Source organism: Thunnus thynnus, chromosome 12 (assembly GCF_963924715.1).
Source record: "Thunnus thynnus chromosome 12, fThuThy2.1, whole genome shotgun sequence".
NCBI lineage: Eukaryota > Metazoa > Chordata > Actinopteri > Scombriformes > Scombridae > Thunnus > Thunnus thynnus.
In genome coordinates, this window is record NC_089528.1 from 19314441 (window position 1) to 19328839 (window position 14399).

Here is a 14399-nt window from a genome sequence, read left to right on the forward strand (position 1 = left end):
AGTGCAACAGTGTCTCATTGATGTGTTTTTAACAGGTTTTGGACAAAAATGGATGTCTTTGGCACAGAGGAATAAGCTATATCAGGCTTTTGCTACACTTGCTAGCATGATCAATTCATGGTTGGTTTTGGTCTTTACATGGAATTTGTTGGCAGTGATAAAAATAGAGAATATTACCTGATTTATAATTTAAGTAAACTCTATATGCTGAGGAAGAACATGAGATGCAATTGAAAGCTGTTGCTGTGTTGCTTTGCTCAGTAAATCAAAGACAGAAGCAAAATTGAAACATACTGTAAAGAGACGTTTTCTAACTTGCGCATGAACATGCATGTTATGAAACACATTTTGTTTGTACAGTTCTCAGAGTATTAATACATTTTCCTTTTTTCCACTTCCCTTTTTCCTTCCTTTTTTTAAAAAAACTCTATGTATTCATCTTCCCATGGTCACGGTATTACAGTAACAGTATCCTCAACCTTAATCAACCCAGGTTTCGTTTTCTATCGTGAATAGGTTATTCCTGGGGTGAGAGATAATGAACAATATGAAAGCTGTCATAAACAAGCAGCCAGCAATGAGACATGTGACCATACATTTGCTCATCTGCCATACAGAAGATTGCACCCTACTGCTTCTCCATGGGAAACTCAAAATACTGTAAGCTGCAGAAGATTAATAGGGGAGATTGTGTTCAGGACATAATATGCATAATCTCCATTCCATTTTCAATCTGGCAACATCTCTCTTATTCTCTTTCCTCTCTCTTAAAAATAAAACATAGTACAGGCTTTTCTCTCTTAAAGGTTAAATGTGCCTCACTCTTTCTTCTCTCTTAAAAATAAAACATAGAACAGGCTTTTCTCTCTTAAAGGTTAAATGTGCCTCACTGTTACTGTGTCTTCATGCCATTATGCCTGGTTATGGTACTTATCCTGGCTATGAAAATCTTCACTTTTCACCTTGCGACCCTGTCGTGCAGCTTCCAGCATCATATTCATCACTGAAGTGTGCTGCTTCTGATCCTTGACATCCATCTGGAATGATTAATATCCACCTCTGGTGAGTATCCCAAGTGCTCTGGCAAACATCATCCGTTATTTGCACCAAAACAGACATGAGCATCTTTAGGGGTATAAGAGGTGTTCATTCACTGAGCCATTTGCAGCAGCCAAGTATATAAAATGATGGTGCAATTTTCTTTGAAGGAGCTTGGCAAGCTGCCTTTGTAGTCTGAATCCCATTCAATATCAAGTCAGTTTGTAGATGCCTCTTTTCTTGATTTTATATTGGTTGTATGATGGGAGTCAGATGTCAATGTCCATGGGACCACTCGCAGGGAAGATGTGAGAAATTTTCCATCATCCAGGAAGTTGAACATGGGTTCAAAGTCCTTGATACAGAGTCTGCAAGAAATCCATTAAATATTACACTAACCGATTTTTTAATCTATCTGTTATAGATGTCAGATATCTTCCTGAATCATTCACTGGCTTTCATTGGATGTTAACATCCGTCCAAGTTTTTTTTTTTTTTTCATTTTATTTTTGGCGCCAGATAAACAAGCCAGTATTCACACTTAACATTATTATTATCGTTATTATTTTTGCTTTACATATGAACTGAAAACAATCAAACAATATACCCTGAATACCTGCTGCTACTATATGTGAGTCAATCTAGGAGTGGGGACACTGTAACTCTATATCTGTGTGACGCATTTCCCAAAAGTCTAGTGAAAACCCACATATAAATTCAAAGCACATGTATGTTTTGGACACATGATGGTTTTCATGTGGGAACATTTTTTTTGCACCATACTTATGGTTTCATGTAGCACGTATGACTTCAGATGTGAACATTTCTATTTATACTTTCAGTTTTATCTCTTCCATATGAACATTTATGTTCATGCTTCCACCCGCATTTTCACCTCTTCACATAACCACTAACAAAGAAATTCAAAAATTTTATTTACGTGTGAATGTTAAACATGCAGAAATACAGTTCACGAGTGAAAACCGTGAATTTCGCACGACCACTAGTCAGCCCCTAAAATGCACTTGGGAGTTTATAAAAGGGCTTTCTTTTCATTTTTAATCATTTCCATTTACTGTAGCCATGATTTCAAGACAACAAACATCATGCACAATACAATGGTGGAGTACCCCAGAGAAAGCTATTTCCAGTTGGAACAGGGTCAACTCATCCTTTCTGAATCAACTCTTGTGAGCTTGACAGCTCACGGTGCTCACCCACTCAGGTCTCCCAAAGGAATACCCCAGAAATAGAGTAAAGGAACAAATGTGGCCAAAGAATCTTCTTTCTTGTCACCCTGAACACACATACACATACGCACTGCTGAGGTGGATGTCTATGATTACAAGCCTCATTTTTCCACCTTGATGTTGATAGCTTTGGAGACCACCTTGATTAAACATATGGCTCAGGAAGATAAGGCAGCATTAAGAAACTAATGACTTTGACTGACCTCTATACAGAACTTAGTGATCACTACAACAGCAACAGGTCTTGAATTAATACAAATACAAATGCTTTTTTCTCCCACAAGGGTTTTGAAAGTCATACATTCCACCTACTGGTAAAGTATATATTACTCATTAAAATGACACATTTTGTTATAAACAAGGGTCCTTGCAAAGGATGTCCAGTAAGAACCCTACTCAAGATTCACATCACAAATTATTCCGAAATTCAGGATTACAATTAAAACACAAATACACGTAAATAAAAAAACACGCGCAAACAAGCCAACAAACACAACCAAAACAACACCAAACTTCTTCTTATTTGAAGTACAGAAGGGTGCTGTCATGTTTCACAGTCAACAATGTCTAACAGTGTCAACAGATTCCTTTGTAACCAAAGTCTTTTGCAATGAGACAGTGGTAGAAAAACAAACAAACAATTGTGCTGGCATTGTGTGTGTTACTAATGTCAAAGTCCAGAAAGTAGAGTACGAGTTTGCAAACATGCAGAATCTAACAGAATGCTAGTTGACAAAACAGATTCTGTGTAGCTGTTCTGGAGCTTTCAGCTGTATCACACAATCTTCCTCTGCTAATGGTGTTTGCCATCTGTCATTGTGAAATTGCAGCTGTTCAAATTCACATTTTTCTCAGCACTTTAAGAACTTCTCAGCCATGTTTGCTCGAAGGTTGAGACTGAAAGTTCGCTCATGATCTAATAGCTGTTGTTGAGTTTTCAAGCAGCATAAAAATAACATCTAATTTTCCATGAAAAACAAGCAAACTCTGACACTGCTGAGGAAGAGTAGCTCCAAAAGCTATTAAATGGAGAGTGTGTTGTCAATTGCTGTTTCGAAAGACCAAGAATAAACTTTCAGTCTCAATAACAGAATTCTGTTTTCAGTTATATTTTGCTGTTTTGTCATTTGATCACTGCCTGACATAGAAACAGAAAAAAACAAAAAATAAAAACGAATGAAAACAACATTAGTCATTATTTAACAAAATGTTCTAACAGTTTTTGTACAATGAAACTATATATTGAAAATAGAAATATGTGTTGTGATTTAGGCAACTGGATAAAGCAACTGAAATTGTTCAGGTGAGTCCAACTGACCCATCCAGGTAGATCAGAAGTATTTAGAACAGTTACAGTATATCGGACATAATTATCAGTAAACCAAACTAATCTCAAAAAATCAGCTTGAAATTATGTATGTAGAATGTGGAATAAACTATTTGTTTTTATGTGAGTCTTTTTATATTACATGACACATAGATTCGGGTCAGACACTATCTGCTCAGTCGTCACCATCAATGTATTGACATTTCAAGTTTTAGGAAATGCTTCCTGTCACTTATAAATCACCACCAGAATCATTAAATTTCACAGCCAAATATAGTGTAAACACTGGATTCCTCACAGTTCAAATTTGCTCTTCTTTCCTGAACACAGAGATCTGGCTGCTGAATGAACAGGATGCAGACAGAGCAGAGAATAGGCCATTTAACTGATCAATAACAAACAGCAGCGCTGGGGTTGAAGGAGTGAAGAGCAGCTGCGACACAGAAGGTTGTTTGTAAGTTTAATGCTGTTGCTGCACTCTGCAGACAGATCACAACCCAGAATACAATTTTAAAATAAACGACCACTTGTCACAGTGGCTTGGCGGTTAGCACTGTCGCCTCGCAGCAAGGACGTTCTGGTGTTGTTCACTGTGCTGCAGAAAGGCTGCCTATTGCTCTGCTGTGTCAAATCAGAGAATGAATTTACCCATGACAATCAATACACATAAGGTACCCCTAGTAAATATCTCTTGCTTTTCATTGTCTAAAGAAAGAGCTGTACAGTCCTGACGGGGTAAGGAGATGCTGGCAGATGGGTTTTTAATCAAATGTGTCATCCACCTAATGTGAGCATACATTATAAACAAGGTTATCTTGAAAATGATAGAGTGATTCAGTGATGCCGCTCAGCAGTGCTCAGCATCCAAATGTCTAAATTACCCCCTTGTTTCTGTTTGTAAACTCATGCTCACTGAGGTAAAAACATCCAGAATGAAAGTAGGGGGAGAAGGTGAAATGAGGCAATTAAAGGAGGACAAATCAATTAAACTGGGAGTTTAAGTATGCCACTACTAGAAGGTTCAAACTGATGAATGATAGGCTACCCTGTGACCAAAGGAGGGCACTGTGGCTCAGCTGATGGCTCAGCTTGCTGGTATGTGACAACACAGATGACGACAACTTATAATTTAGGCTTCCAGACTGACATCCTGCCCCTGAATAAATGATAGCCTACAACTTCCAAATTACTTTTCAGATTGTAATCTTTGATGCATGAACTTTTCATTTGTGAACACTAAGGATGCATCTTCAATAAAAATTAGAGGTGTTTAACTGATTGTGAAAAAATGGAACCAGGAATAGTTAAATTAGTTTATTTGTATGTTGTGTCCTGACAACGCACACTCACGCTCACTCACGCACACACACACACACACACACACACACACACACACACACACACACACACAAACAGGAAAACATTATTTATTAAGGCGAAAATGTTTTATATACGGAAATCCTGCTGTGTCCCCCAAAAACAGTGTTTATATTATCGTTACTAAATAAGAACTTCTGCCAAACAACATAGCAACAGAGTCTATGTTGGAGTGAAGCCTGCACAGACTGGCAGCGTCACCACTTCTGCACACTAAACTGGATGCCGCATTTGGTCCGAGTTGGACAGGGGACAGTTTAATTACATGCTCACGCACTTCACTGACGGCCTTGTGGATTTGATAATGAACACGTCACACCTACCGGGAATCCGGCTGGTGTATTAACAACCTTATTAGTATTAGCGTTGGCATGGACACACTATATCCTGAGTGCTGGTAAATGATCGCAGTGGAGCAGTGTCGCCACAGCTCCACAGAGAGGTAATACAAAGCCCTAAGGGAGTTTCTGTCTGTTAATGCAGTTGCAGAGTGCTGAATACACTTGGTACTGCAGTTTAAGGCAATCTAAATGTAAATAAAAGGGCTCCCCGGCCACAAAAGAAACAAATCACAAGATTGGAATCTGCTATCACTTCCAACATTATTGGAAGGTCCTTCAAGTACAGAATCAGATTTATGCGCTGAGTAGCAAGTACAACGAATTGAATGTAGTCAAGAAGACAAAAGAAAGTGCAATAAACATGAACATTAAACATAACCACAAACACAAACTTAACTGAGTAAGAAAGAGATGGACAGTAAATTACAAACATTCTGTGTAGTATGGGTGGACTTCGTGCGTGCATATTGACATAATAAAACTATGTGTGTGTGCCAAGAAGCAGAATATAAATAACAGTATAAATACCAATGTAAAATTACAGTGTAAATAAACTATGGCTGTGTATTAACAGGATATATTTGTACAGTTAATTTAAAAAAATAAACAACAATGAAATGAATGAATGTTCTCTGGTGCAGTTGATTTAGAGCAGAACTGTTTGCAAACAGCAGGAATCAGGGTTATATATTTTGAATAGTGATCAGATGTGAAAAACACAAAAGGCTAAAAGGTGGAAGTTTAAATCTATAACTCTTTAATCTTATATGTGAACGTACCTCAAGTCAAATATTAGTAATGGGACATTTTTTTTAATGTAAAAACTATCTAATTTATTACATTTTTAAACAGTATTCAATTGGTGGATACAAATGTATCTAGATCGATTACATCATAACCATGTTTACGTCTATAAATTCATATAGTGTGACGGTTCAAAACAATAATTATTTTTTTCTATTAAATAAATGATAATTAAATAATGATAATAAAATAATTAAACAAAGAGACAAATATGTGCATGTACACATATACATAGATGCATTTATACAAACATAAACAGGAATACTGAACACATTCATACACATACATATACTGTATATTCTGTACAACAATACTAAGGCCCAGGTAAATTCCTTTAAGAGAATAAAGACTGAATAAATTCAAGTCTTTAGTTTGCTTTTTTAACAGCACATTGTTGAAGCAAGTCTGACGTGCATAATGATATCTCACCTGACTTTGAAAACGCTCTGGGCACATTGAGGAGATTGGCGCCTTGTGACCTGAGAGATCCGTTGGGTTTGCACACTGAGAGCATGCCTGATACTGTATACACTGTGGAGCCAGGCCATTAAGAGCTTTGTTTACCAAGAGGAGAATTTGAAAATTGTATTCTGAAAGAAACCAATGTGGGACTGGAATGATTTGGTCTGATTTTTTTTTGTCCTAGTTAGTTGATTGATCCACTTGATCAGTTATAATGAATTAAATTGAGGCTATAGGATTAATTTAGGAGCGAGGAGCAAAATACATATGAGATCATATAATGTGTCTTCAAGTGTCTTCAATTAAAGATTCATCTTATTTTACAAGCAAACAACCCTAAAACCTATACTTAGCCTACATGAAATTGCACACGCTCAAAAAGATGTAGTAATAAACAATGATTTTCATATGATTAATACAAATAAGAGAGTTGAATCAAAGTTCATATTCAAAATTGTGATTTGTTGAAACAATTGTCTGAATTATTTAACTTTCCTGTCATAACGTTTCCTCTCAGGGGAGCTACTGCAGCTGATTTCAGAGCATTACTCCTTTTCATCATCCACCTCCTCCTTCAGAAAATAGGGTTCTCTGTATCTTCCTTAACTGGGTTTCACACTTGACGCATGAAGCAGGGTGAGATATATTGCCTCAAAATTGAACTGCACAGCAGTGACACTTTGGACAGTTGATTAATGGTTTGAAATTGTGGTTTTGTGTCTTTCAGCCACAAGATTCCCTCTTGATAAATAACAGCATTGCTGTAGTGCCACATCTGAATTGCTCTACCACTTTTTGGGGGTAATTATATAACAGCCCTGCTTTTATCCAGGCTTTTAAACCACCATACTGCAAAGGCCACAGCTGCACTGAAGGTCATCTGATGGGTCCAAGTAACAATTGGCATTGTGAACAGATTGGAGGCTTTCCAAGGTACATACCAGCCAGACAACAGGCTAACTCCAAAATAGCAAACTGCACAGGTCCTAGATGTTTTAGGAGCTTGACTCGATGTGGTTGGTCATGTTGTGAATTGTTGCTACAGCCTGTCAATGGCAATCACCTGGTTGGATATGAAGGGCGGTTAGCAGTGTGCTATGCAGGGCTGGATCCATTTATACTCGGACTGACATACAGTACACAGTTTCCGTCTGCATCTCACTGTAGGTTAGCTTTAGCCAGACTGTGACAACTTCAGTCATGTGCTATTTGGAAATAATGAGGAACAAACTGCAGCCATGACTTATTATTTCTACAGTACTCAGTAATTTTGTGATCATTTTATGCTCCGATGTCCCATTGCTCCCACGGCAGCTCAGGCCACAGAGAGAGAGAAAGAGAAGCAGAATGAGGCTAATTATTTTTCTGTGTGTGTCTTTCTTGTAATTGTGTTTAAAGGATGAGATTCTCTTGATCTGACATTATGTTTTGGTGTCTTCTCATGCATGAGTGAACAATATCAATTTGCTCTGATATGTCAAAAAGTCTACAACAGTCTTAAAACAATCCATGCAATTCCTTTCTACAAATTGTTACTGACAGGTCATGCCAATGTGAGCTGCCATCTTGGTCTGAACCCAATATTGTCTGTGACATCACCCCATGAATGTTGATTAAATCCTCCAGTTACTTCATTATGATTTGTGTTTGATTGACATTGTTAGATTTTTTTTAATCATGCATGACAACTGAATTATCATCACCACGGTGAAATTACCCTGTTCAGACTCCCTGAACAGGGTAATTTTGGTTTTTCCAACCTGTCATTGCAGAGCAAAGATGATATCTGAGCTCATTCAGTACTCATATTGACTTAAAAGTCTTTGCTTTTCATTATGGACAGGAAATCTAAAAACCCATTCATTTCCTCTTCAAAACCGGGCTTTAAGGGCAAAGACATAAGAGGAATGTATGTGGTACAGCATTGCAAGCCCAACAAATGATGATAAAGGCCACGCCTCCAGACCACATGTGTGCCAGAACATTTCCTGACAATGAATTTGCCATAACTCACCATTTGCTACTATTGACTTGATTGGTTGCCACATTTGTCACATGAGATAAGCGGGGAGCCGGGGCTTTAAATACAAGCTGAGAGAACAGCTGTTGAGTATTTTTCAGAGCAAAGACAAAGGGATGTAATGATGTCTGTGTGGTTATAAATTATCAAGCTATAGAGTGAAGAAAAATAAATAATTTATGGGGTACATTGATTCAAAATGAAAAATACAAAAAAACTATATATTTCTTGGCAAGAATGTTTTTTTTATTGCTGTATTGTTAATGGATTGTTCTGAGTCAGACAAGCCTTTGAAGGTGCATGAGAAACTGTTTCTTTTTTTTCATTTTGTTTATTTATGGTCAGGTCATACTTCATCCTCCATATGTCAAGAGATAAAAAATAAATATAGATCACAACACCTGCACACACATGTCCTTTTTAATCCATACCTACTCCCCATTGCCCCAAAATAAAAATAACCACAGTCGTACAAACTGAATAATATAAAAAACATTTTTAGTCTTGCAGGATTGTAGGCTGTCAGCTAAATGACTCAGCCCTCATGATAATGATGATTATGATTATTATTTATGACCTCAGTCTTACCTGCTGCCATGAGAAAAACTATTTGAATAAGCTGTCTTGTAACATGAGGAAAAGTTCATTCTTCAAGCATACCATCATTGGTAAAACTTTAAATCAAAGCTTTCTTTCTTGATAACATAAATGAAGTACATTTACATTTATTGCTAAATAGTTAAATTGATTTACTGCTTCAACCTTTGTGAGCACTTATTATGAACTGTCTTTGAATAATATCCACATTGTGAGTTCAAATTCAAGTTTATTTGTAGAACACAATCTCATATTCAAACATCTAAAAAAAGCTTCTACACTGCGAGAAAACAAAAAAAAGTTAAATGACACAGATAGACAGACAAGACACTAAAAAAGCTTCAAAAAAGCTAAACTAAACTAAAGTATCTTGAGTTTTAAAAAGAAGAAAGCATAAACACCATTACCTCTATTGTCTTGTGACTTGAGAAATCGGCTGGGTTGATAGACTGGTGGCATATCAGTGTGTATGTTACTGTGTGGTTACAGTTCTACAGTGTGGGTGCAGTGTAACAAATGCTATTGGAAAGAAAATAATATTAAGATTAACATCTTAAGCAGCAATTGTGAAATCTGAAATCAAAGAAATTAATCCTCTAATAAGAGTCTGAGTGAAAGTGAATCTGATGAAGCAACATGCCAGACACGTAGTTCGCCCCTTTTTATTTTGAATGTAATCTGTTAATAAAAAGTGTCAATCCTAGCATCCTGGTGTGCGCTGGAATATTGATGGCACCCAGGAGAGAAGCACTGCTGTGCACGGGGTCCCCTCAGTTTTTTTACTCTAATAAGAATGTCGAGCATGATCTTTGGAGGCTGTACCACTCTAAATTAATCTGCAAATTAATTGAATGTTTGCTCGAGTTATTTACACTCACATGGTTTTTATTTCACCTCAGTGCTCACACTAAAACATCACCCTGGCTGCCACTCTGTCTACAAAGGCTGTCTCCATCCAAGTGTGAATGGCAGCTTCACAAAGTGGCACTCAGTGTCATTCCACATTACTTTCCTGACTTCTATGTTCTTGACACTTGGCTTTAAGAGGGGCTTGTTCACATATAACTGTACTCGAAAGTCAGGGATCAGACAGACACAACATCCTATTTTAGGGTGGACTGGAGTTTAATGCTCAGCAAAGCCCCCTGATCAGAACAGATAAACGGTCACCATGAAGTCCTGGCACATCATGTGCACAGTGAAGCTTTCTCACAAGTCACAATTTGAATGATAATCAAGGATAATTGCTGGGAATTGCAGTTCATCATACAACATTGTGACATTGTAATTTAAACAACTTCACCCGCTCTTGTCCAGCAATCATCATTTTCCTCATCCCCTCCTCACTAATAACCGCCACACTTCACCAAACAAGGTCAACAGTCCAAGATAAGGGAGGTTAGTCGAGGTCTAACTTTGTGTTGATGGAAATAGCTTGATTAACAGACGGTTCCAGGCTCAGCTAATATAATTTTCCATCATCCATATTCTGATGACATGCACAACAACCTTCGTCTTAAATAGAAGCACAAAGGCATATCCTTTTATAGTCCTCCTCCTATTGTGGGCAATGTGTTGGGGCAGGGAGGGGGAGGAGATGACACCTGTGGACAGTGAATAAAGGGACCCGGCCTCTAATGGGTTGCCTCCATCCATTCTAACTGGATCCCTCTGCTTCGTCAGTCCTCCCCTTTGTCTCCTGAGAGCTTCTTGCAATGGCCCCTAAGAAGAAGGAAGAGCCCCCACCTCCTCCACCCAAACCTCCAGAGCCTGAGCGCCCTAAGACCCCACCGTTTGACCCTGCAACAGTCACGGTAAAACAAAACATAAACCGCAACATTTGGCAATGCATAGACTGAAAATGATCTGCAGTTTGTTTTGAGATTTAAGATTAGAGTGTTTTAATCTTTGACATCAGTCACACTAGAAATTAAAATTGAAATTCAGAGATTTCTTCTACAGCATTTTTATGCATTTTACAATTAGAGTATCACTAATAAGGATGAAAAGGAAATTTCATAGAAATTGTTCCATGGTTACGAGCCAAGCATGTCTCTAAAGAACATCAGAGACACCGTGTGACATAAACCTGGCAGTGCATGCAAAACTGGACTGTGCAGCCATTTGGATGATTCTAGTTATATTGGCAATACAGTATGTATTATAGCTATTTTACAGCTTTACAGAATATTTATTAAACTTTAAACATGCACAGCAAATTACACCAGACAGTTGAACAAACTGTTACAAGTTTCTGTTAAGTTCAAACTGGCTGATACCACACATCATGGAAACATTGTCTTCTGCTGACTTGGCCCCTTCTCAATGGATAAATGTTTTCCTGGTTAAGCGAGCCACCATGTTACAATGAAAGCCACAGAATATGATTTTCATTATGTCTGTGAATAGCAGACCACCCGCATCATTCCTCCGAGGGCAAAAGGGCGGAAAAACCAGCAGGAAGAAAAATATAGATAATTATATCCGTCGCCATCCATCTTTAAACATGCTTAGATAAGTGTTTGGATAATATTTTTACTAAGCCTCACGGAGGGGCTGGGTTTTGTAGATATCCAGACATCAGACAGAAACTGAGGGCTCTATCTGATGGCAGTCCAACATATACATGGAGTATAAATAGTCAACATTTGTCATGGGCGTTTAGAATAACGGTTAATTTTTAGACTTAGAATGACAGATTAAACTAGAGTGCAATGCAGATTTTAAATGTGAATTGTCATGCAGATACAGTAGCAGGTTCAGCATTTATGTCTCTTTCCGCTACAGTTGATTTTACCCTAAATTCTGAAAAATATCTACAAAACTTCATATCTCTTTGGTATTTATTTATAATAATTTGGTTGTTCATGTAAATCCTTTTTCTTGCTTCAAGGCATTTACAAAAACTGAAACATATTTCTCAATAGTGTCCCCTTTAAAGTTTTGAACCACTGGTTTCACTCAACAAGTGGTTAATGAATTCAATGCATCTCATTCTAATCTAAATATAAATGTGCAGCACTTTTCTTTTTCAAATATTCAACATACCATAATCATTACATAGTGAATTCCTAACCTTGTTGAAGAAACACATCCTGGTGGTATTTACAGTATAGCGCCAAAGATTCTTTGCGAAATATTGCATCTAAAAATAAACGCAAATGAAGCTAACAGTAGCTGACAGTTTACATACTGTAAGAAGAGGGTGTTAGACCCAAGGTCACTGATTAACAATGCTCTACAAACAGAACAGATGCAGACTGTAACTCGATCTGTTGGAATGACATGATGAAAGTGGAGGCACTGTCAGGGGTCATGGCGAGCAGTTTGTTCTCCTCTTTTTTTGCTCTCCATTCACTCGTTTTTGTAGCTATACTCATTCTTGAGTGATTGGCAGCTTCTAATCTCCTTGTTTGCTTTGTCTCTTTTCAGCTGGAATTCACACCCGAGCAAATTGAGGGTAAGTTTGAAGTTGTTGTTACAATTGTCATTTGTGTTGCAGAGACTGTCAGCTATTTATAGAGGGAATGAGTGGTTTATGTTATCATGATCTCTATTAATATGTGAGAAATGTTCAGCAACAGCTGATGACACAGTGGCCCAGGGTTACGCTATTATTCAGAAATAAACACATCCACCTAAATTGATCCCTTTGAAAGGAGATAAAGGCTCATGTGAATCAAAGTAGAGCCAAACACGTTAGGGTGTGACCCTCTCTGTCTTTGTCTTTAGCCAAGGACCCTTTTAACCGAGGCAGGCCATCATTACTTTTCAGCATCATCAAGGCCTTTCCTCAAAGATTCTGCATGTGCTTTTCATCACAAAGAAATGAGTAGAATTTAAAAGGAATTAACTGGTGTTTTTGTGATCACAGACTTCAAAGATGCTTTCCAGCTGTTCGACAGGACACCAACCAATGAGATGAAAATCACTTACGCCCAGTGTGGTGACCTGATTAGAGCTTTGGGACAGAATCCTACCAACGCAGAGATCATGTTTGTGCTTGGAAAGCCCAAGGCTGAAGGTGGGTAGTACGCTGAGTGATTCCCCTGAAGTCAATGCATGCTGTCAGATTGGTGTTAGTAGTCTGCGTTGAATCTGGTTCAAAGGCAGAATACAAGGAAAGGTTCAAATAAGGTTCAACTGGTCAAACCAGTCTAGTGTTTTTTCTTTTTCTTTTGGTAAAAGCAGGATTCATGTTATATTGTCATTATCTTCAACAGAAATGCAGTCTAAGATGCTCGACTTTGATCAGTTTCTGCCCATACACCAACATATCTGCAAGGCTAAGGATCGTGGAACATTTGAGGACTTTGTGGAAGGTCTGAGGGTGTTTGACAAAGAGGGCAACGGCACAGTTATGGGTGCTGAGCTCAGACACGTCCTGGCAACACTGGGTGAGATGAACAGTCGTAATGCAATCTGATTTCATAAACAATCTGTCATAATAAGGATAAGTATGGAGGTGACACTTATCTTGGTTTTTTCCTTGTGGGCCACAGGTGAGAAGATGCGGGAGGATGAGGTGGAGCAGCTGATGCAAAACCAAGAGGACGCTAATGGATGCATAAATTACGAAGCTTTTGTAAAGTACATTATGGCATCTTAAAAAGGGTACATGTCTATTTCAACCTCATTGTCATTCTGATGCTATGTTAATCTGCATTATGAAATCAATATAAGTGAGTAATGAGTTGCTTTTTCTCCATCACCAGAAAAAGAAGACCCTGAATTTTTGACGGCAGAGGATCTTTATGTTTCTGTAAATCCCATCTTGTATATTTCTCATTTCTATGTGTCTCAGATGGGTCAATAACTCAGCAATATTTCATCTTGTTTTTCTGAGACCCCTCGTGTTGCTGCTGTGTACACATTGCACATTGCCCGTGTTCATATTGTAGATCATGGTGAATAAATAAATTCATTGTTCTCTTTTCCAAAACAGTGCTCCTTAGTTGTGGTTCATTGTCTGTATTTTCCACAGGAGATCATTTCTGAAAACTTACATACAGTACTCCACAACTTATTAAAGAGAGTTATACACACTTTATGTCACAAGAGTAAGTTGAATTTATTTCCATCAGCACTGAATTAATTAGAAATAACAATGTTTCAGTCATGGACTTCCATCATGGATTGATGCTGACAGATTTCATTTTCCTACACATCTGTCCACCAGGTGT

The 14399-nt window shown here is 37.9% G+C and overlaps 1 protein-coding gene across 1 annotated transcript; it reads left to right on the top strand.

The window, feature by feature from the left end:
* The first annotated feature begins 10851 nt into the window (after positions 1–10851).
* myl13 (myosin, light chain 13) lies at positions 10852–13830 on the top strand. Its single transcript, XM_067606164.1, has 5 exons — positions 10852–11030; positions 12649–12676; positions 13091–13240; positions 13440–13613; positions 13719–13830. Exons 1-5 carry the CDS (start codon positions 10932–10934, stop codon positions 13823–13825), a joined length of 558 nt encoding a protein of 185 aa, XP_067462265.1. The 5' UTR covers positions 10852–10931; the 3' UTR covers positions 13826–13830.
* The last annotated feature ends 569 nt before the right edge of the window (positions 13831–14399 follow it).

Coding starts and splice junctions, on each gene's coding strand:
- myl13 (XM_067606164.1), top strand. CDS start 10,932: ATGGCCCCTAAGAAGAAGGAAGAGCCCCCACCTCCTCCACCCAAACCT. Junction 11,031..12,648: donor TTGACCCTGCAACAGTCACG/GTAAAACAAAAC, acceptor GTCTCTTTTCAG/CTGGAATTCACACCCGAGCA. Junction 13,614..13,718: donor ACACGTCCTGGCAACACTGG/GTGAGATGAACA, acceptor TGTGGGCCACAG/GTGAGAAGATGCGGGAGGAT.